The sequence below is a fragment of the Hemitrygon akajei genome, chromosome 2 (genome assembly GCF_048418815.1).
Source record: "Hemitrygon akajei chromosome 2, sHemAka1.3, whole genome shotgun sequence".
In the NCBI taxonomy this organism is placed as follows: domain Eukaryota; kingdom Metazoa; phylum Chordata; class Chondrichthyes; order Myliobatiformes; family Dasyatidae; genus Hemitrygon; species Hemitrygon akajei.
The window spans coordinates 204345108-204367587 of NC_133125.1; the positions used below are offsets into that span (position 1 = coordinate 204345108).

The window sequence follows — 22480 nt, forward strand, 5'->3', positions numbered from 1 at the left end:
TATCCACATACATCCTCTGTCCTCACCACCACCCTATCCACATACGTCCTCTGTCCTCACCACCACCGCATCCACATACATCCTCTGTCCTCACCACCACCGTATCCATATACATTTTCTGTCCTCACCACCACCGTATCCACATACATCCTCTGTCCTCACCACCACCCTATCCACATACATCCTCTGTCCTCACCACCACCGTATCCAGATACATTTTCTGTCCTCACCACCACCGTATCCACATACATCCTCTGTCCTCACCACCACCGTATCCACATACGTCCTCTGTCCTCACCACCACCGTATCCACATACATCCTCTGTCCACACCACCATCGTATCCACATACGTCCTCTGTCCTCACCACCACCGTATCCACATACGTCCTCTGTCCTCACCACCACCGTATCCACATACGTCCTCTGTCCTCACCACCACCGTATCCACATACATCCTCTGTCCTCACCACCACCCTATCCACATACATCCTCTGTCCACACCACCACCGTATCCACATACATCCTCTGTCCTCACCACCACCGTATCCACATACATCCTCTGTCCTCACCACCACCCTATCCACATACATCCTCTGTCCTCACCACCACCCTATCCACATACGTCCTCTGTCCTCACCACCACCGTATCCTCATACATCCTCTGTCCACACCACCACCGTATCCACATACATCCTCTGTCCTCACCACCACCGTATCCATATACATCCTCTGTCCTCACCACCACCATATCCACATACATCCTCTGTCCTCACCACCACCGTATCCATATACATCCTCTGTCCTCACCACCACCGTATCCTCATACGTCCTCTGTCCTCACCACCACCCTATCCACATACGTCCTCTGTCCTCACCACCACCCTATCCACATACATCCTCTGTCCTCACCACCACCGTATCCATATACATCCTCTGTCCTCACCACCACCGTATCCTCATACGTCCTCTGTCCTCACCACCACCCTATCCACATACATCCTCTGTCCTCACCACCACCCTATCCACATACGTCCTCTGTCCTCACCACCACCGTATCCACATACATCCTCTGTCCTCACCACCACCCTATCCACATACGTCCTCTGTCCTCACCACCACCGTATCCACATACATCCTCTGTCCTCACCACCACCCTATCCACATACGTCCTCTGTCCTCACCACAACCGTATCCACATACGTCCTCTGTCCTCACCACCACCGCATCCACATACGTCCTCTGTCCTCACCACCACCCTATCCACATACATCCTCTGTCCTCACCACCACCGTATCCACATACATCCTCTGTCCTCACCACCACCGTATCCATATACATTTTCTGTCCTCACCACCACCGTATCCACATACATCCTCTGTCCTCACCACCACCGTATCCATATACGTCCTCTGTCCTCACCACCACCGTATCCACATACGTCCTCTGTCCTCACCACCACCGTATCCACATACATCCTCTGTCCTCACCACCACCGTATCCATATACATCCTCTGTCCTCACCACCACCGTATCCTCATACGTCCTCTGTCCTCACCACCACCCTATCCACATACATCCTCTGTCCTCACCACCACCCTATCCACATACGTCCTCTGTCCTCACCACCACCGTATCCACATACATCCTCTGTCCTCACCACCACCCTATCCACATACGTCCTCTGTCCTCACCACCACCGTATCCACATACATCCTCTGTCCTCACCACCACCCTATCCACATACGTCCTCTGTCCTCACCACCACCGTATCCACATACGTCCTCTGTCCTCACCACCACCGCATCCACATACGTCCTCTGTCCTCACCACCACCCTATCCACATATATCCTCTGTCCTCACCACCACCGTATCCACATACATCCTCTGTCCTCACCACCACCGTATCCATATACATTTTCTGTCCTCACCACCACCGTATCCACATACGTCCTCTGTCCTCACCACCACCGTATCCACATACATCCTCTGTCCTCACCACCACCCTATCCACATACATCCTCTGTCCTCACCACCACCCTATCCACATACGTCCTCTGTCCTCACCACCACCGCATCCACATACATCCTCTGTCCTCACCACCACCGTATCCACATACGTCCTCTGTCCTAACCACCACCCTATCCATATACGTCCTCTGTCCTCACCACCACCGTATCCACATACATCCGAGTTGGAGTTCAGCTGAATTATTTATTGGCCAAATTCATATGCTTATTGGGAAGTTGCCCTGGTGTGCTGGCATGACATGGGATTTTAAAAAAAACAACTTTCAACAAATATAAAGAATTATATAGACGATAAAATTAGTGTTTAAACTACAAATATGAATGAAATGTGCATAAATCCATAAATACCAGCATGTATTTACACTGCAAACAGCATTATAAACAGTCATTTACAGTGCAGGTTTAGGGACAATAGATAGAGGTGGTGGGAGGGGCTAACTAGCACGCTTGATCAGATTAACTGACTGTGGGAAGAAATGTTTCAGACAGAATTACAAATCACTTTGGGATGTTCTAAGTTTAAGAAAGCTGCATCCCTCATCAGCCTCCAAGGGGACCTTGCCTTAGGGTTTGGAGACTTGCATGCCTCGGTGACCTGGAGAGCTATGTGGGCTGGAGTCAAGGCCTTGTGCTTTGCCCCTTGCAGTCATGCCAAACAGGTCAAAGGGCAAAGGCCAGACTAAGAGTGCTTCAGCTCTGAGCTGACAACCCTGGCTGGTAAATCAAGACTGTTACGGAAACAGCAATGAAAAATCCTTCTGTACTGACAAAGATGGAAGACTTTTAGCAGCGTAATGGGCATTAAGTAATCCATCATCATGAACCATCCCCATCCAAGATGTGCCCTCTTCTCATTGTTACCGTCAAGCAGGAAGTCCAGGAGCCTGAAGGAACAGACTGCTGACTGGAGCATGAACATTCCTCTCTTTCTGCATGCTCATTTCAACTGATATTTAATGTACTGCTGCATCAAATTTCACAACACATGTTAGTGAAAATAAACCCGAGCTTGATGCTTGTTCTCGTGCTTTGTATCAATAAGGAAATATTCAAGATCATTATTTTAAGTCAAATATTTTTCAATAGCTTTCAACCCATGAACATTATCTCGCTATTTAGCTCTCACTTAGCACTATTTGTTTAATTTAATTATATATATATGCCACAGAACAATAATTTCATGACATATGACAGTGATCCTGATTACACATTTACAGTACAATAAAAATGTAGTGGATTGGGTACTTTTGTCGCTTCTTACTTATGTCTAATTTTCGTTCTCATCCCATGGCAGAGTTTATTAAACCACCTCTGAAAAGGAATTCTGGGAAGCAGGCAGCGCAACTGGTCACAGCGGCTTCAACAGGGTCAAAACAGGTGCCACCACTCTACCTAAACATACATCTAACAATCACATGATCCTGCTATACGTTAAGGACTCAAAGCACTGCAGGTCTCCACCATCAGCGAGTGGTTTGTTGGCGGAGACAATGAAAGAGCAGCGCAACGTGCTGCTGCCTGAGTTGACAGAGGCTTACAGTCACATAGCGAGTGGATCACAAGACCCCCTTTGGACAGTGTTAATCTGGGACACCGCCAATGCGATTTACTGAGTTACTCGATGCGAGCAGGGGCGAATGCAGGAGGTCGAGTCCTCGGTCGTAGCCGGAACCAGGCCTGAAGCCACAGTTTTGCCTATTTGCAGCCGTCTGGAGTGAGGGGATGAAGCTGTTGTGCTTCACCGGGGGCGGTGTGGGCCGGTGTCCAGATCCGAGTCGGAGTTGCCAATATACAATATATCGGTGGTCTGGGGACTGGACTATATATAGAATATATCGGTGGTCTGGGGGACTGGACTATATATAGAATATATCGGTGGTCTGGGGCTGGACTATATACAGAATATATCGGTGGTCTGGGGTCTGGACTATATATAGAATATATCGGTGGTCTGGGGTCTGGACTATATATAGAATATATCGGTGGTCCGGGGTTCTAAACTATATATAGAATATATCGGTGGTCTGCGGACTGGACCATATATAGAATATATCGGTGGTCTGGGGACTGGACTATATATAGAATATATCGGTGGTCTGGGGTCTGGACTATATATAGACTATATCGGTGGTCTGCGGACTGGACTATATATAGAATATATCGGTGGTCTGCGGACTGGACTATATATAGAATATATCAGTGGTCTGGGGACTGGACTATATATAGAATATATCGGTTGTCTGCGGACTGGACTATATATAGAATATATCGGTGGTCTGGGGGACTGGACTATATATAGAATATATCGGTGGTCTGGGGGACTGGACTATATATAGAATATATCGGTGGTCTGGGGTCTGGACTATATATAGAATATATCGGTGGTCTGGGGACTGGACTATATATAGAATATATCGGTGGTCTGGGGTCTGGTCTATATATAGAATATATCGGTGGTCTGGGGTCTGGACTATATATAGAATATATCGGTGGTCTGGGGGACTGGACTATATATAGAATATATCGGTGGTCTGGGGGACTGGACTATATATAGAATATATCGGTGGTCTGCGGACTGGACTATATATAGAATATATCGGTGGTCTGGGGGACTGGACTATATATAGAATATATCGGTGGTCTGGGGTCTGGACTATATATAGAATATATCGGTGGTCTGGGGACTGGACTATATATAGAATATATCGGTGGTCTGGGGTCTGGTCTATATATAGAATATATCGGTGGTCTGGGGTCTGGACTATATATAGAATATATCGGTGGTCTGGGGGACTGGACTATATATAGAATATATCGGTGGTCTGGGGTCTGGACTATATATAGAATATATCGGTAGTCTGGGGTCTGGACTATATATAGAATATATCGGTGGTCTGGGGACTGGACTATATATAGACTATATCGGTGGTCTGGGGGACTAGACTATATATAGAATATATCGGTGGTCTGGGGACTGGACTATATATAGAATATATCGGTGGTCTGGGGGTCTGGACTATATATAGAAAATATCGGTGGTCTGCGGACTGAACTATATATAGAATATATCGCTGGTCTGGGTGTCTGGACTGTATACAGAATATATCGGTGGTCTGGGGACTGGACTATATATAGAATATATCGGTGGTCTGGGGACTGGACTATATATTGAATATATATGTATATACACACACACACATTCACACACACACTCACTCACACACACACACACATTCACGCACACTCACACACACACTCACTCACATACACACTCACACACACACTCACACACACTCACACACACTCACACACACACACTCACACACACACTCACACACACTAACACACACACACTCACACACACACACACACTCACACACACTAACACACACACACTCACACACACACACACACTCACACACACACACACTCACACACACTAACACACACACACTCACACACACACACACACACACTCACACACTCACACACACACACACACTCACACACACACACACTCACACGCACACGCACACACACACACACACACACTCACACACTCACACACACACACACACACACACTCACACACACACACACGCACACGCACACGCACACACACTCTGCATTGTTGTGTTTTTACCTATATTCTGTTCAGGTTTGTTGACTCGTATGCATCATGTCGCGGCATGCATGGGGGGGTAGAGGTGGGTTTCGGGACCCTTATTACGTGATTGTGATCGTGCGTGTGCTTACTGTGTGAGATTGTTGGTAACATTTGCACCTTGTGCCCTAGTAACACTATCTCGTTTGGCTGTATTCGTTATGGTTAAATGAGAGTGAATTGTGCGTTGAACTGAACAGAATGGAAGATTTCAGTGGAGTTTCAGCACATTACCGTAACGCCTGGTGCCTGACTCACTTGAGGCATCGGCAGGAAGGCTGCCCTGTGCCATGACTCTGTACACTACGATTTGTCATCCGACCGCTGCACTGCATGCCTGAAAAATATTTACCAACTGGCTGTAGCAAATTCATCAGAGATTCGTACAGCAGTAAACAAGTCATCTGTCACTTCACTTGTCTCGAGAGAACAGGGTTAAAGTAATAACTTATTATCAAAATAAATATACGTCACTATATACGAATCTGGGATTCATTTTTTGCAGGCATTTAAAGGAAAATAATGAAATACAATAGAATTCTCAAAAGTTTTTACATAAACGAAGACTGACAAATAACCAACGTGTGAAAGACACATTGTAGAAATAATACTGAGAATCTGCGTTATTACCGGTACCAAGAACTCTCGGGCTCCTTCAGTTATCACGTGTGGATCGAAACATTCGGTGAAAACCATCCCTTGCATCAACAACCAACACAGCCCAAGGACATGCTGGACGCCAGAGTGTAGAGTCCTGTTCTGGGGTCATCTGTAAGGAGTTTGTATGACCTCCCTGTGGAATGCGTGGGTTCTCTCTGAGCCCTTTGCTTCCCTTCCACAGTCCAAAGATGTACCAGTTAGCAGGTTAACGGGCCATTGTAAACTGTCCCGTGATGAGGCGAGGATTAAGTCCGGGATGCTCACCCATCGTCCCCTAACCGTCCCCAGCCACCCACCCATCGTCCACTAACCGTCCCCAGCCACCCACCCATCGTCCCCTAACCGTCCCCAGCCACCCACCCATCGCCCACTAACCGTCCCCAGCCACCCACCCATCGTCCCCTAACCGTCCCCAGCCACCCACCCATCGTCCACTAACCGTCCCCAGCCACCCACCCGTCGTCCACTAACCGTCCCCAGCCACACACCCATCGTCCACTAACCGTCCCCAGCCACCCACCCATCGTCCCCTAACCGTCCCCAGCCACCCACCCACGCAAACACACAGACAGTCCTGTAACTCCACCCCGTCAGGATAGTCATCTTGGAACCACCCAACTACACACAACCACGTCACGGAAACCCCCTCTGCCCAGGACAGGTTATCGCGGAGCCTCCCAGCTGCACACAACCACGTCACGGAAACCCCCTCTGCCCAGGACAGGTTATCGCGGAGCCTCCCAGCTACACACAACCACGTCACGGAAACCCTGTCTGCCCAGGACAGGTTATCGCGGAGCCTCCCAGCTACACACACACACGTCACGGAAACCCCCTCTGCCCAGGACAGGTTATCGCGGACAATAGACAATAGGTGCAGGAGTAGGCCATTCGGCCCTTCTAGCCAGCACCACCATTCACTGTGATCATGGCTGATCATACACAATCAGTACCCCGTTCTTGCCCTCTCCCCATATCCCTTGACCCCGCTATCTATAAGAGCCCTATCTAACTCTCTCTTGAATGCATCCAGAGACTTGGCTTCCACTGCCTTCTGGGGCAGAGTATTCCACATATCCACCACTCTGCGTGAAAAAGATTTTCCGCATCTCAGTTCTAAATGGCCTACCCCTTATTCTTAAACTGTGGCCTCTAGTTCTGGACTCACCCATCAGCGGGAACATGCTTCCTGCCTCCAGCGTGTCCAATCCCTTAATAATCTTATATGTTTCAATCAGATCCCCTCTCATCCTTCTAAATTCCAGTGTATACAAGCCCAGTCGCTCCAATCTTTCAACATATGACAGTTCCTCCATTCTGGGAATTAACCTTGTGAACCTACGCTGCACTCCCTCAATAGCAAGAATGTCTTTCCTCAAATTTGGAGACCAAAACTGCACACAATACTCCAGGTGGGGTCTCACCAGGGCCCTGTACAGCTGCAGAAGGACCTCTTTACTCCTATACTCAATTCCTCTTGTTATAAAGGCCAGCATGCCATTATCTTTCTTCACTGCCTGCTGTACCTGCATGCTTGCTTTCATTGACTGATGTACAAGAACACCTAGATCTCGTTGTACTTCCCCTTTTCCTAACTTGACCCCATTTAGATAGTAATCTGCCTTCCTGTTCTTGCCACCAAAGTGGATAACCTCACATTTATCCACATTAAACTGCATCTGCCATACATTTGCCCACTCACCCAATCTGTCCAAGTCACCCTGCATTCTCATAACATCCTCCTGACATTTCACACTGCCACCCAGCTTTGTGTCATCAGCAAATTTGCTAATGTTACTTTTAATCCCTTCATCTGAAGGGATGAGCCTCCCAGCTACAAACCCACTTACATACACAGATGGTCCTGTAAAACCACCCCCCCCCAGACAAGTCAACAGGTCATCTTGAGGCCTCCCAGTTTCTCTCTCTCTCTCTCTCTCTCTCTCTCTCTCTCTCTCTCTCTCTCTCTCTCTCTCACACACACACACACACACACACACACACACACACACACACACACACACACACACACACACACACACACACACACACACACACACACACACACACACACACACACACACACACACACACACTTGTGATCCCCCAGGACAGGGCGTCTCTAGGTATCTCAGCCACCCATCCACGTTCCTATGGACCCCCAGCACCCCAGGACAAATCAACTCTGGGCCTCCAGTAGTCTTGTGATCACAGACACTGGACCTTCGATTCCCCACTGGACTCTCAGAGCCAAGCCTTCGACCATGGAGCCTTACACTCCAGAACTCTAATCGACCATTGGGCCACGATCCTCGGCATCAACCCCTAGACTTGCCAATGATGACGAATGGTGACCCTGAAGAAGGACCCGAACTCCAAACTAGAGTTTTAACGGTGGTCCCAGGAAGTCTGCGAGCAGAATAATCCTAACACTCAAGAAACTACCTCACAGCGAAATCCTGCCTGCCACAGGACGATGTTTAACAGGAAGGTTAGGTATATAACAGAATCAGAAACCCAGGCACTCAACTTGGGGAACCTGAAAAGGAGGAACCATCTCGTAACAGGAGTTTGGTGATACCTGGATTCCAAATCGGGCAAGATTATCCTCACATGACTCGAGATCGAATCCCTGAGACCACCAAGGGGCACTGGAAGTGAGGACCAATAGAGTGCGGCCATTATACAGTTCTGTAACACAAATTGTGAAAGCATTGGTTGTCAAGAAGGAAGTTAGCACGGAAAGTCCAAGAAAGCTCCTGCGCTTTGCAGTGGTTTGTTGATGAGAAACATTGTGCCTTAAAAATACACTCAACATTTAAGCTGCCTTTGAGGTTCTCTCCACAGTATATTCAATGTTCTGTCCGCAATAACAGTTGAAATCACAAATGAGGAAGTTATGTTGCAGCTTTATAAAACTCTGATTAGACCATACTCAACTTGCAAAGGGATTTGGACCAGCTGGAAAAATAGGTTGAAAAATGGCAGATGGAGTTTCTATGCAGACAAATGTGAGATGCTTATCTTCACTAACCCCAACATCAGAATCAGAACCAGGTTTCTTAACACTGGCATGTGACGTGAAACTTGTTAACTTAGCAGCAGCAGTTCAACACAATACATCATCTAACAGAGACAGAAAAAAAGTAATAATATATAAAATAAAACATACCAGTAATAATAAAGAAACAAGCAAATGACACATACTGAAAAGATTATTAAAAAATGTGCGAAAACAGAAATACTGTATATTTAAAAAGCGAGGTAGTGTCCAAAGCTTCACAGTCCATTCAGGAACCGGATGGCAGAAGGGAACTATATGGCACTGAGGAGTGCAGTAGAACCAAGGATGTACGGATACATGTCCATAATTCATTGAAAGTGGCGGCACAGGAAGATAGATAGGGTTGTAAAGGAAGCGTTTGGCATGTTGGCCTTTATGAATCAAATTATTGAATACAGCAGATGGGAGGTTATGTTGAAAGTTTTATAAGAGATTAGTGAAGCCTAATTTGGAACACTGTGTGAGGTTTTGGTCACCTATCTACAGGAAAGATGTAAATAAGTTTGAAAAAGTACAGAAAAAATTACCAGGATGATGCCAGTACTGGAAGATCTGAGTTGTAAGGAAAGATTGAACAGGTTAGGACTTTATTTCTTAGAACGTAGAAAATTGAGGGGAGATTGATGGAAGTATACAAAATTATGGATAGGTAAATGCAAGCAGGGTTTTTCCACTGAATTTGGGTGGGACAACAACTTAGAGGTCATGGGTTAAGGGTGAAAGGTGAAATATTTAAGGGGAATGGAGGGCTATGGTCCCAGTGCAGGGTGATGGGACTAGGTGGTTTAAATGGTTCTGCACATATTAGATGGGCCAAAAGGCCTGTTACTGTGATGTAGTTTTTATAGCTCTGACTCTAAATCTGGTTGCCCTGTGGAAGCTACAGCAAGGCAAGAGTTAAGATAATTTTTTTAAATAGCAAAATAAACATTATTATTAAAAATTACAATGGATTCTGGTTAATCAGTAATTACCCCTCAACCATCAGGCTCTTGAATTAAAGGGGGTAGCTTCACTTAACTTCACTAGTGCAATCTTTGAAATAATCCCACAACCTATGGATTCACTTTCAAGGACTTTTCGTCTCATGTTCTCAACATTTATTGTTGAGTTATTTATTATTGCTATTTCTTTCTTCTTGTACTTGCATGGCTTTTTTTGTCTTTCGCCAACTGGTTGGATGTCCATGTTGGTGTGGTCTTTCATCGATTCTATGATGGTTATTATTCTATTATGGATTTATTGAGTAATGCCCAAGAAAACAAATCTCAGGGTTGTATATGGTGAAATATATTTACTTCGAAAGCAAACTTATTTCAGACTTTGAATTTGGCCATATATTAATCACAGCAGGGATTAGTTATGACAGTGTGTCGCTTAACGGGACAGGAGACTGTAACTGAACAGATTCGAACTTGTGTCCCTCGCGTGTACTTGTGTGGCTTTCACACTGTGCTTGGACCGAACAGCTTTTAAACAGTGTCAGTTGTGTCTGCTTGTGTTATGTTATCCATTTGGGTCGATGGTCACCGATGGGAAAAGTGGTGATTTTTGATCATTTTGTTTTTCATGTTTAAGAATAAACCATGCTATGCCCTTTCATTCTTACACTCAGAGACAATGTGTTAAGTACTCTTCTATTACATCCTGTAGAGCAATATGGTTATGATGATGCCCAATTTACACTCAACCACCACAGAGCAGGGGACCAGAGCCACTTGGCAGACACAGAAAGATGCAAATGAAGGATTCTAGGGTGACGTTTACTATTGGTCAGTTACTTTACAAATTCTGAAGTATTACTGGCCTTTAACATGCAAATTCCACTGACTATTAATACCTGCAATAGTGTAGTATAATTGGTAATTGGTTATGCAAATAAGAAACTGAACATACACCAAGTTACCAATGGTCAATATCAGTATCCATCCAGTCAATTTCTGTATAAAAACAACATTTTGTTGTTCAAACCTCAGAATTGCTCAGTGACATGGTTCCCCTTGTCCACAAGTAAATGAAGTTCAAAGTAGTTTCATTATGAAAGTACATTTGTCACCATATACAACCCTGAGATTCATTTTTTGTGGGCATTCACAGTAAATATCAATGAAAAACTGCACTCAACAGCCAGACAAACGAACAATGTGTAAAAGACAATAAACTGTGCAGTACAAAAAGGAAAGAATAAAAACGATAAATAACAATAAATATCAAGAACATCAGTTGTTGATTCCTTAAAAGTAAGTCCATAGCTTGTGGAATCAGTTCGGTATTGGTGTGAGTAAAGTTATACCCTATGGTTCAAGAGCCTGATGGTTGAGGGGTAATAATGATTTCTGAACCTGGTGGTGTGGGACATAAGGCCTCCTTCTTGATGGCAACAGTGAGAAGAGAGCACGCATAGATGCTCAATGGTGGGGAAGGCTTTAGCTGCGACGGATAGGGCTGCGTTCACCATTTTTGTAAAGTATGATAAAGGAACGAGGGTGAGTTTTCAGAGTCCACTTCATCAGTGCCAACAGCCCCATTTTAGAAAGGATGTGGAGGTTTTGAAGAGGGTCTAAACGAGGCTTACCAGGGTGCTGCCTGGATTAGAGGGGATGAGCTAGAAAGAGAGATTGGACAACCTTGGGCTGCTTTCTCTGGAGCAACAGAGGGTAAGATAGAGACCTGACAGAGCAGGGGTTCCCAACCTGAGGTCCACAGTTGATGGTAGGGGTCCACGGCATAAGAAAGGTTGGCAGGCCCTTGGATAGAGGTTTCTAAGCAAGACAGCTATCTTTTCTCACCACTGTTGAAGTGTCCGATTCTAGAGGGCACACGTTTAAGGTGATAGGGAGGAAGTTTAAAGGAGATGTGCAGGACAAGTCTTTTTTAATACACCAAACCTGGACTGCACTGCCAGGAATGCTGGTGCAGGCAAACATGCGTCGGAAGCATGGCCACACTTGTGGGCTGCCCCAGCACATCCAGTCGAGTTGATTATTGACACCAACAACGCATTTCACCGTATGTTTCCGTGTAAGTGTGCCAAAAAAAAAGCTATTAACCTTTAATATGAGAGAGGCATTTAAGAGGATCTTTGAAAGGCCCATGTAGGTGCAGAGAAATAAAGGGATATGGGCAGAAGGGCTTAGTTTAGTGAGCCATCTAATTATCAAATTAACACCATAAGACATAGGAGCAGAATTCTGCTCCCCCATTCCATCTTGGCTAATTTATTTATCCATCTCAATCCCATTCTCCCGCCTTCTCCACATAACCTTTGACATCCTTACTAAGAAATATCAACCTCCGTTTTAAATATACCCAATGCCTTGCATCCACAGCCAACTGTGACAACTAATTCCACAGATTCACCACCCTCTGACTAAGAAATTCCTCCTGATCTCTGTTCTAAAGGGAAGCCCTTGTATTCTGAGGCTGTGCCCTCTGGTCCAAGACTCTCCCACTACAGGAAACATCCTTTCCGCATCCACTGTATCTAGGTTTTTCAATATTCAATCTGTTTCCTCAAGGGAAAATTGTGCCTGACGAATCTGTTGGAATCCTTCGGAGAAACAGCAAGCAGGATACACAAAGGCGATTTTCAGAAGGCCTTTAACAAGGTGCCACACATGATGTTGGTTATCCGAGGCACTACAGGAAAGATTCTAGCATGAGTAAAGCAGTGTCTGACTGGGAATAAGGGACTACCAGTGACTAGTAGTGTTTCACAGGACTCAGTGTTGGTACCGATGCTTTTTATGTTATATGTCAATGATTTTGATGATAGAATTGATTGCTTTGTTCTCAAGTTTACAAACAATCTGAGGACAGGTGGAGAGGCAGGCAGTTTAGAGGAAGGGTACTGAACTGAGGGTACAAAACTGCAAGTACCTTGAGGCCTCATCCTTAATAATCAATGCCTCAACCACTGAGGTCAGACTAACTGAGTTATACTAGAGGTATAGAATATAAGAGCAGGGATGTAATGTTGAGGCTCTGTAAGGCACCCGTGAGACCACATTTTGGAGTATTGCGTGCTGTGTTGGGCTCCTTATTTTAGAAAGGATATACTGACATTGGAGAGGGTTCAGAGAAGATTCACGAGAATGTTTCCAGGAATGAAAGGGTTACCGTATGAGGAACATCTGGCAGCTCTTGGGCTGTATTCCCTGGAGTTCAGGAGAATGAGGGGGGGATCTGATAGAAACATTCTGAATAACAAAAGGCCTGAACAGATTAGATATGGCAAACTTATTTCCCACGGCAGATTTTGAACTGAGATGCGGAGAAATTACTTTAGTCAGAGGGTGGTACATCTTGGAATTTGCTGCCACAAGCAGCTGTGGAGGCCAAATCATTGGGTGCATTTAAGGCAAAGATAGATAGGTTCTTGATTAGCCAAGGCATCAATGGGTATGGGGTGAGGGTAGGGGAGTGGGGATAACAGCATTAAGGTCTCACTACTGTACCATGTCCACAAACAATCTGGTAATCTTCACTTCATTGATTCCTCTTTCTTCATGAGACTTTTGATACTTTTTTGCTAATTACCAGCTCAAAGAGTTAAAGACAGATTTATTTTTTTTTAAAAAGATTAGTTTTATGTGTCACACATACAGTGAAATGTGTTGTTTGCGTCAATGACCAACACAGGCTTCTGACGTCAATATAGCATGCCAAAACCTCACTAAACCTGACTCGTAGATGTTTGGAATGTGGGAGGAAACCCACACGGTCATGGGGAGAACCTGATCAGGATAGACCAATCCCAGTCATAGCAACTTTGTGGAGAAAATAAACTCTGCCCAGCCATTGGCTGATTTTCATCCATCATACTTCCCCAGGGGTGCAGAGCCCAGTTTCATGCCCTTAAGTTCACCAGCTGCCTGGCACAGACTCAGCACATGCAAACTTCGGCAGTCACTTCCACAATCTTCCCTCAATGGATGCGACAGCTCACCTGGGGTCTCGGACACGGGATACAGCTCCGGCTCATTGGTGCTGCTGCTGCGACTGAGGTGGCCCAGTCCGTTTGGTTCTGGGAGAGAAGAAAATCAGGGACACAAAACATGGAATAGGATCAGAATCAGGTTTATTATCAACGATTTATGCTGTGAAATTTGAAACACAAGAGAATCAGCAGAAGCTGCAAACCCAAAGCAACACACACAAAATGCTGGAGGAACTCAGCAGGTCAGGCAGCACCCTTGGAAAAGAGTACAGTCGATGTTTTGGGCCGAGATCCTTATCCTGCTATGCAGCTGCAAAACAACTGATTTCACAACAACACACACAAAATGCAGGAAAAACTCGTCGGTTTGGCAGCATCTATGGAAAAGAGTAAAAAACTAAACATATACATATTTTTTTTATTTTTTCCACCTAGTCCATTTACACTGTCTTTTCCCATCAACCTGCACCAGGACCATAGCCCTCCATACTCCTATCCAAACTTCTCTTTAAGCTCTGAAATCGAGCTCGCATGTACCACTCGTACTGGCAGCTTATTTCACACTCTCATGACCCTCTGAGTGAAGAATTTTCCCCACATGTTCCCCTTAAACTTTTGTCCTTTTATCCTTAACCCACGATCTCTGGTTGTGGTCCCACCTGGTTGAAAAAGCCTGCTTGCATTAATTTTGTATACCTTTACCAAATCTCTTAGTCTTCTACGTTCAAGGAAGAAAGTCCTAACCTATTCGATCTTCCCTTCTAACTCAGGTCTTCCAGACCCGGCAACACACTTGTAAATTTTCTCTGTACTCTTTCAACCATATTTACACCTTTCCTGTAGGTAGGTGACCAAAACTGCACACAATAATCCAAATTAGGCCTCACTAATGTCTTATACAGCTTCGACGTAACATCCCATCTCCTGTACTCCATACATTGACATATGAAGGCCAATGTGTCAAAAGCTTTCTTTATGACTTTATTACCTGTGATAGCACTTTCAATGAATTATGGACCTGTATTTCCAGATTCCTTTGTTCTACCGCATGCCTCAATGCCCCACCGTTCACTGTGTAAGACCTACTTTGGTTGGCCCTACTGCAGAGGAACATCTCACACTTGTCTGCGTTAAATTCTACCTGCCATTTTCAGCCCATTTTTCCAGATCCCTCTGCAAGCCGCGGTAGCGTTCCCCAACGCCTCCAGTCTTGGTGCTGATCCAGTTAAATCAATTATTATCCAGATCATTGATACAGGTGACAAACAAGAAAGGGCCCAGCACCAATCCCTGTGGCACACCACCAGTCACAGGCTCCAGTCAGAGAGGCAACCATCTACTCTCTGGCTCCTCCTACAAAGCCAATTTTTGTCAGATTTACTATCTCATCTTGAATGCTGAGTAGCCGAACCTTCTTGACCGACCTTCCATGTGGGACCTTGACAAATGCCTTGCTGAGGTCCCTGTGACAACATCCAGTGCCTTGCCCTTCCTCAGGAAACTCTATAAGTTTGGTTAGACATGCCCTACCACGCACAAAGCCATGCTGACAATCCCTGGTCAATCCATGTCTTAACCAATACTTATATATCTGGTCCCTCAGAATACCTTCCAATAACTTTCCCACTACTGATGTCAGACTCACTGACCTATGATTTTCTGGTTTCTATTTAGAGCCTTTCTTAAGCAGCAGAACAACATTGGCTATCCTCCAATCCTCTGGTACCTCTCCCGTTGCTAGAGATTATTAAAATATCTCTACTAGGGCCCTGGCAATTTCTATACTTGCATCCCACAGGGTCCAAGAGAGCACCTTATCAGGTCCTGGGAAATTATCCACACTAACTTGCCTAAAGTCAGCAGTCCTCCTCTGTAATCTGTACAGAGTCCATGAAGTTGATGCTGCTTTGCCTCCTTTCTATAGACTCTGTATCCATCTCCTGAATAAATGCAGGTGCAAAAAATTCATTTCAGATCTCTGCAGTCTCTTTTAGGTCTACACATGGATTACCAAGCTGATCTTCCAGAGGACCAATTTCAATCCTTTTGCTCATATCTGCAGAATCCCTTAGGATCCTCATTCGCCTTGTGCGCTAGGGCAACCTCGTGCCTTCTTCTAGCCCCCAAGTGTTCTCTTGCATTTCTTATACTCTAAAAGTACCTCAATTGCACCTGCCTGCCTGTACCTCCTATCTCTTAACCAGGGGCTCAATATCTCTTAAAAACCAAGCTTCTCTACACCTGTTATCTTTACCTTTTATTCTGACAGGCACATACAAACTTTGTACTCTCAAAATTTTACTTTCAAAGGCCTCATTTTCCAAGTAGACCTTTGCCAGAAAACAGCCTGTCTCAATCCAAACTTGCCAGATCCTTTCTGATGCTCAGTTAACTCAGTTAAACAGTTAACTGATTAATCCATCGGTATTTGTAGTGTACGTATATGAGAATACGCAGTGGATTCCAGTTAATCAGGACACATCGGGACCAGTACATTTTGGCCTAATTAAATGGCTGCTCCAATTAACTGTAGTTTCACAGAAATAGTTCAAAAGGTGAAACAAAGACAAACGATGTATTTAAATGAAATACCAAACAAATTAGAATACTACAGTACTATAAGATAGATAGATAGATAGATAGATACTTTATTCATCCCCATGGGGAAATTCAACTTTTTTTCCAATGTCCCATACACTTGTTGTAGCAAAACTACTTACATACAATACTTAACTCAGTAAAAAATATGATATGCATCTAAATCACTATCTCAAAAAGCATTAATAATAGCTTTTAAAAAGTTCTTAAGTCCTGGTGGTAGAATTGTAAAGCCTAATGGCATTGGGGAGTATTGACCTCTTCATCCTGTCTGAGGAGCATTGCATCGATAGTAACCTGTCGCTGAAACTGCTTCTCTGTCTCTGGATGGTGCTATGTAGAGGATGTTCAGAGTTATCCATAATTGACCGTAGCCTACTCAGCGCCCTTCGCTCAGCTACCGATGTTAAACTCTCCAGTACTTTGCCCACGACAGAGCCCGCCTTCCTTACCAGCTTATTAAGACGTGAGGCGTCCCTCTTCTTAATGCTTCCTCCCCAACACGCCACCACAAAGAAGAGGGAGCTCTCCACAATTGACCTATAGAACATCTTCAGCATCTCACTACAGACATTGAATGACGCCAACCTTCTTAGGAAGTAAAACCCTGTATTAGTTCTGAATAGCTAACAATGGTGGAATCATCCAGTGTACACAGTAAGTAAAATCAGTGCAGGGACCTCATGTCGGTAACAGACGGCCTTCAGACAAAGCTATGGGTGATTGATCCTATACGATGCTATTGATGATGGCATCCTCCAAGTTTTCACCTCTGCTGCAGCGTTCAAGACGATGACACCTTCAAATTCTTCGCAGTTCCCAACTTGTTGAAGTAGCGAAATCTTTTCATTTTCATTCCCAGCTGCTTCTAGCACATCCAAGACTGAATGCTTGAAACCGCAGTGAGCAAAACAGTTCGGAATAGTCTCATGGCTTATTTCTCACCAAAAATAATGACTGCTCTTTGAACACAAACACACACAACTGATGCTGTTTAAAAACTGTTCTCTCTAAGCACAGTGTAGAGTCTAACTGCTACATAAGTGCATGTGTTGGAGCCTGTTTGGCAAGTCTCCTACCCCACACAAAGCAGCATAGGCTCCCAAAGAGAATCCTGGCAATTGTATCGATCACTTTTCCATTCTTTAAGAGTTCTCAAAGAAAGCGGCAGCCACAATTAACCAATGGGCTAATGAACTAGAATCTCTTCTATGTAAATAGGAGACGGCATGGTAGCGTAGTGGTTAGCAAAATGCATAACAGTACCAATGACCCGTTTAATTCCTGCTGCTGCACGTTCACCCCGTGAGTTTCTTCCAGATGCTCCGGTTTCCTCTCAGAGTCGGAAGATGTACTGTTGGTAGGTTAATCGGTCACTCTAAATTGCCTGGTGACTGGGCTGAGAGTAAAATTGGGGGTGGGGGTTTGTTACTGGGTTAATGGGGGCGCGTGTTATTGGGTAGTACAACTCAAAGCGCCCGTACTGTATGTTGGTCAATATATACAGTGTATATTATATATAGATAGGTAATTGGGGGAGAGTGACAGGAGTGGGGAAGAGGGTGTGTGTACGTGGAGAGGGGGTTGTGGAGATAGGGTGTGTGTGTGTGTGTGTGTGTGTGTGTGTGTGTGTGTGTGTGTGTGTGTGTGTGTGTGTGTGTGTGTGTGTGTGTGTGTGTGTGTGTGTGTGTGTGTGTGTGTGTGTGTGTGTGTGTGGAGTAGCAGAGTTGGTGGGCGGGGAGGGGGATGCAAAAAATGACTGTTGGAGTGGATGAAGCTGTTCCCACAGCTTTGAGTACAGCACAGTAGTGGCCCAAGATGTTCTGCTAAACTTATGAACAACTCAAGGATCCTCCCCCACAGAATCAGTTGTGGATGAATGCAAACGCTGTCGTACTTCGAGCGCCTTGAGAGGCTGGTCAAGGACCACATACTACCACCCGCATTGGACTCTCTACAATTCACCTACCGACACAACTCATCGACAGACGACGCAATAGCCACAGCTCTACACACCGTCCTTACACATCTGGAGAAGGATGCTTTTGTGAGAATGCTGTTCTTGGACTACAGTTCAGCATTCAACAACATAATTCTCTCCAGGCTTGACAAGAAGCTCAGAGACCTCGGCCTTCGCCCTGCCTTGTGCAGCTGGATCCTGGACTTCCTATTAGATCACAGCAGGTTATAAGTGTGGGCTCCCTCACCTCTGCCCCTCAACACAGGCGCCCCTCAGGACTGTGTTCTAAGCCCCCTCCTTTACTCCTTGTATACCCATAACTGTGTCGCCAACCACAGCTCCAATCTGCTAATTAAATTTGCCAACGACACTACACTGATTGGCCTAATCTCAAATAATAATGAGGCAGCCTACAGAAAAGAAGTCAGCACCTGGACACAGTGGTATCAAGAAAACCATCTCTCCCTCAATGTCACAGAAACAAAGGAGCTGGTTGTGGATTACAGGAGGAATGAAGATGGGTTGACCCCATTTGACATCAATGGAAGTGGGGTTGAGAGGGTGAACAGCTTTAAGTTCCTCGGCATAAACATCACCAAGGATTTCACGTGGTCTGTAGTTGTAATGTATCTGTAGTTGTGAACTTCCCACTATTCAGGACATTTACAAAGACAGGTGCGTAAAAAGGGCCCGAAGGATCATTGGGGACCTGAGTCACGCCAACCACAAACTGTTCCAGCTGCTACCAACCGAGAAACAGTACCACAGCATAAAAGCCAGGACCAACAGGTTCTGGAACAGCTTCTTCCACCAGGCCATCATTCATGCTGACACAACCGTATTTCTGTTATACTGACTATCCCATTGTACATAATATTTATTATAAATTACTATAAATTGCACATGCACATTTAGATGGAGACATAACGTAAAGATTTTTACTCCTCATGTATGTGAAGGATGTAAGTAATAAAGTCAATTCAATTCAAAATCTTTGCTCCTTACCATTTATCCAGTGAATAATGTCTGCTTCTTCCACTGCTTCGAACGATGTCAAGGAGGTTGGAGCTGGTGAGATCCTATCTCCATCTTCATTATGTGCCATTACACAGTTCTGTCAGTGTTTCATCAAGGGTATACCATGGGCATGATCAATGATGAGCTACAGTAAAATAAATCACAATTAGATCATAACATGGCAAACACATCATGGTCTGATTCCCGACGCTCTCTATAAGGAGTTTGTACTTTCTGCCCGTGACTACGTGGGTTTCCTCCGGGTGCTCCAGCTTCCTCCTACAGTCCAAAGTTGCAAGTTAAGGTGAGTGAGTTGTGGGAATGCAATGTTGGTAAAGGAAATGTGGTGGCATGTAGTCTTCTCAGCACAAACCTTGCTGATTTGATTTGATTCGAACAACACATTTCACTGTTATGATTCCGTGACAAATAAAACAAATCTTCGAACAAATGCTGAAATGCAGCTGGTGAAGTTGGGTCACCGAGCCGGTTCAGATTCATTAATTTATCACGTGTACATCAAGACATCCTGTGAAATGTGTCATTTGCATCAATGACTAACACAACCTTTGGATGGGTTGGGGGGCAGCCCGCAACGTGGGCAGGAGTCATTTTCAACACATGGAAGGTAATTTTGGTTCTGTAGTTTCATCTTATTTTAAAGTACAAAGCAAATTTGTTAAAATGTACATATATGTCACCATATACAACCCAGGGATCCATTTCTTGTGGGCATACGCAATATGTCTAAAGAATAATAAACATGACAGAATCAGTGGAAGACTGCTCAGGCTGGGTGTTCAACCTGAATGCAGAAGACAACAAACTGCGCAAGTGCAAACGGAAAGAAATCATAATATTAAACAACTAAGCAAGAAATATTGAGAACACGAGATGAAGAGTCCCTGAATGCCAGTCCATAGGTTGGCAGGAACATTTCAATGAGAGGACACGCGAGTTTGAGTGTCGTTATCCCCTTTGATTCATGAGCCTGATGGTTGAGTGGTAATAACTGTTCCCAAACCTGGTGGCATGCGTCCCGAGGCTCCTATACCTACTCTTCCTGATGGCAGCAGAGAGAAGTTATGAAATTTGCTTAAGGACTTAAACCGTACGGATAACAGAAACATTAAGAGATGATGCAGTTACTGGAAACACAGAAAATGCTGGAGGACCTCAGCAGGTCCGGCAACAGGGGATTAAACAGTTAATGCTTCAGGCCAAGGCACTTCATCCCATCCTGATGTAGGGTTTTGACCTAGAATCTCAAACATTCCTGTCCCACCCTTCAAGATGCTGCTTGAACACTGAGTTTGTCCAGCTGATTCTTTGTACCTCGTTGTCTTCTTGGTTCACAGAGCATCTGGATCTGTGGATGAGTTATTACCTGGTGTTGCAACACTATTGATGCCTTTGACACAAAGAAAATATTGGAGTCGGTCAAACCACTCCAAAGATGAAGGGTGAGACTGCACTTAAGAGTATTGTGTTCAATTCTGGTCACCTCATTATAGGAAGGATGTGAAAGCTATGGAGAGGGTGCAAAGAAGATTTATCAGGATGTTGCCTGGCTTGGAGAACAAATCACATGAAGCAAGGTTAGCAGAGCTGGGACTTTTCTCTTTTGAGCGTAGAAGAATGAGAGGGGCTTGATAGAGGTCTACAAGATTATGAGAGGCATAGATAGGGTGGATAGTCAGTACCTGTTTCACATGGCACCAATAGCAAACACCAGCATGCATATGTACAAAATTAAGGGAGGGAAGTTTAGGGGAGACAACAGGGATAAGTTTTTTTTACACAGAGGGGTGAGAGTCCCTGGAATGACTTGCTAGGGATGGTGGTGGAGGCTAAAACATTAGGGGTATTTAAGAGCTTCTTGGACAGGCACATGGATGAAAGAAAAATGGAGGGTTATGGGGTAGTGTGGGTTTAGTAATTTTTTAAAGAATTAAATGGGTCGGCACAACATGGAGGGCTGAAGGGCCTGTACTGTGCTGTAGTGTTCTATGGTTCTAGGAACACGTTGACAGCTGTTGGCGGGCTGTGTTGGTCCCATGGGGTCATTTGCAGGCTGCCCCAGCATGTCCTCAGACTGTGTTGATTGTTGAGACAAACAATGAATTTCACAGCATATTTCGATGTAAATTTAAATAAAGTTAACCTTTAATCTTTATCTTCAGATTCCCAAATCCAATTCATTTACTGAGGTTCTTGGAATGTGGAATGGAACATCGTTGGAATATGGCCGTGGCCTTTAAAGTTTTCTCATGAATCACATAAGCAGGGTTAAAAATTACATCATATTGGTCCAGCGAAGCAGCATCAAATTCCCAAAACTGGGAGACCGTTTCGCTGAACACCCACGGTCTGTCCGCCAGAGAAAGCAGGATCTCCCAGTGGCCACACATTTTAATTCCACCTCCCATTCCCATTCTGATATGTCTATCCATGGCCTCCTCTACTGTCAAGATGAAGCCACACTCAGGTTGGACGAACAACACCTGATATTCCGCCTGGGTAGCCTCCAACCTGATGGCATTAACAT

The 22480-nt window shown here is 44.9% G+C and overlaps 1 protein-coding gene across 2 annotated transcripts in view; it reads right to left on the reverse strand.

Moving 5' to 3' along the window:
* tmem268 (transmembrane protein 268) overlaps positions 1 to 22480 on the reverse strand; it is a 77088-nt gene that overhangs the window by 44204 nt on the left and 10404 nt on the right. For both annotated transcript variants that reach the window (XM_073035005.1, XM_073035009.1), the window contains exons 2-4: positions 19921 to 20077; positions 14367 to 14444; positions 8936 to 9045 (exon numbers count right to left, since the gene is read on the reverse strand). In XM_073035005.1, coding sequence (XP_072891106.1) covers positions 8936 to 9045; positions 14367 to 14444; positions 19921 to 20020 — 288 coding nt within the window. In that variant the 5' untranslated portion in view covers positions 20021 to 20077. The remainder of the gene's footprint in view (positions 1 to 8935; positions 9046 to 14366; positions 14445 to 19920; positions 20078 to 22480) is intronic.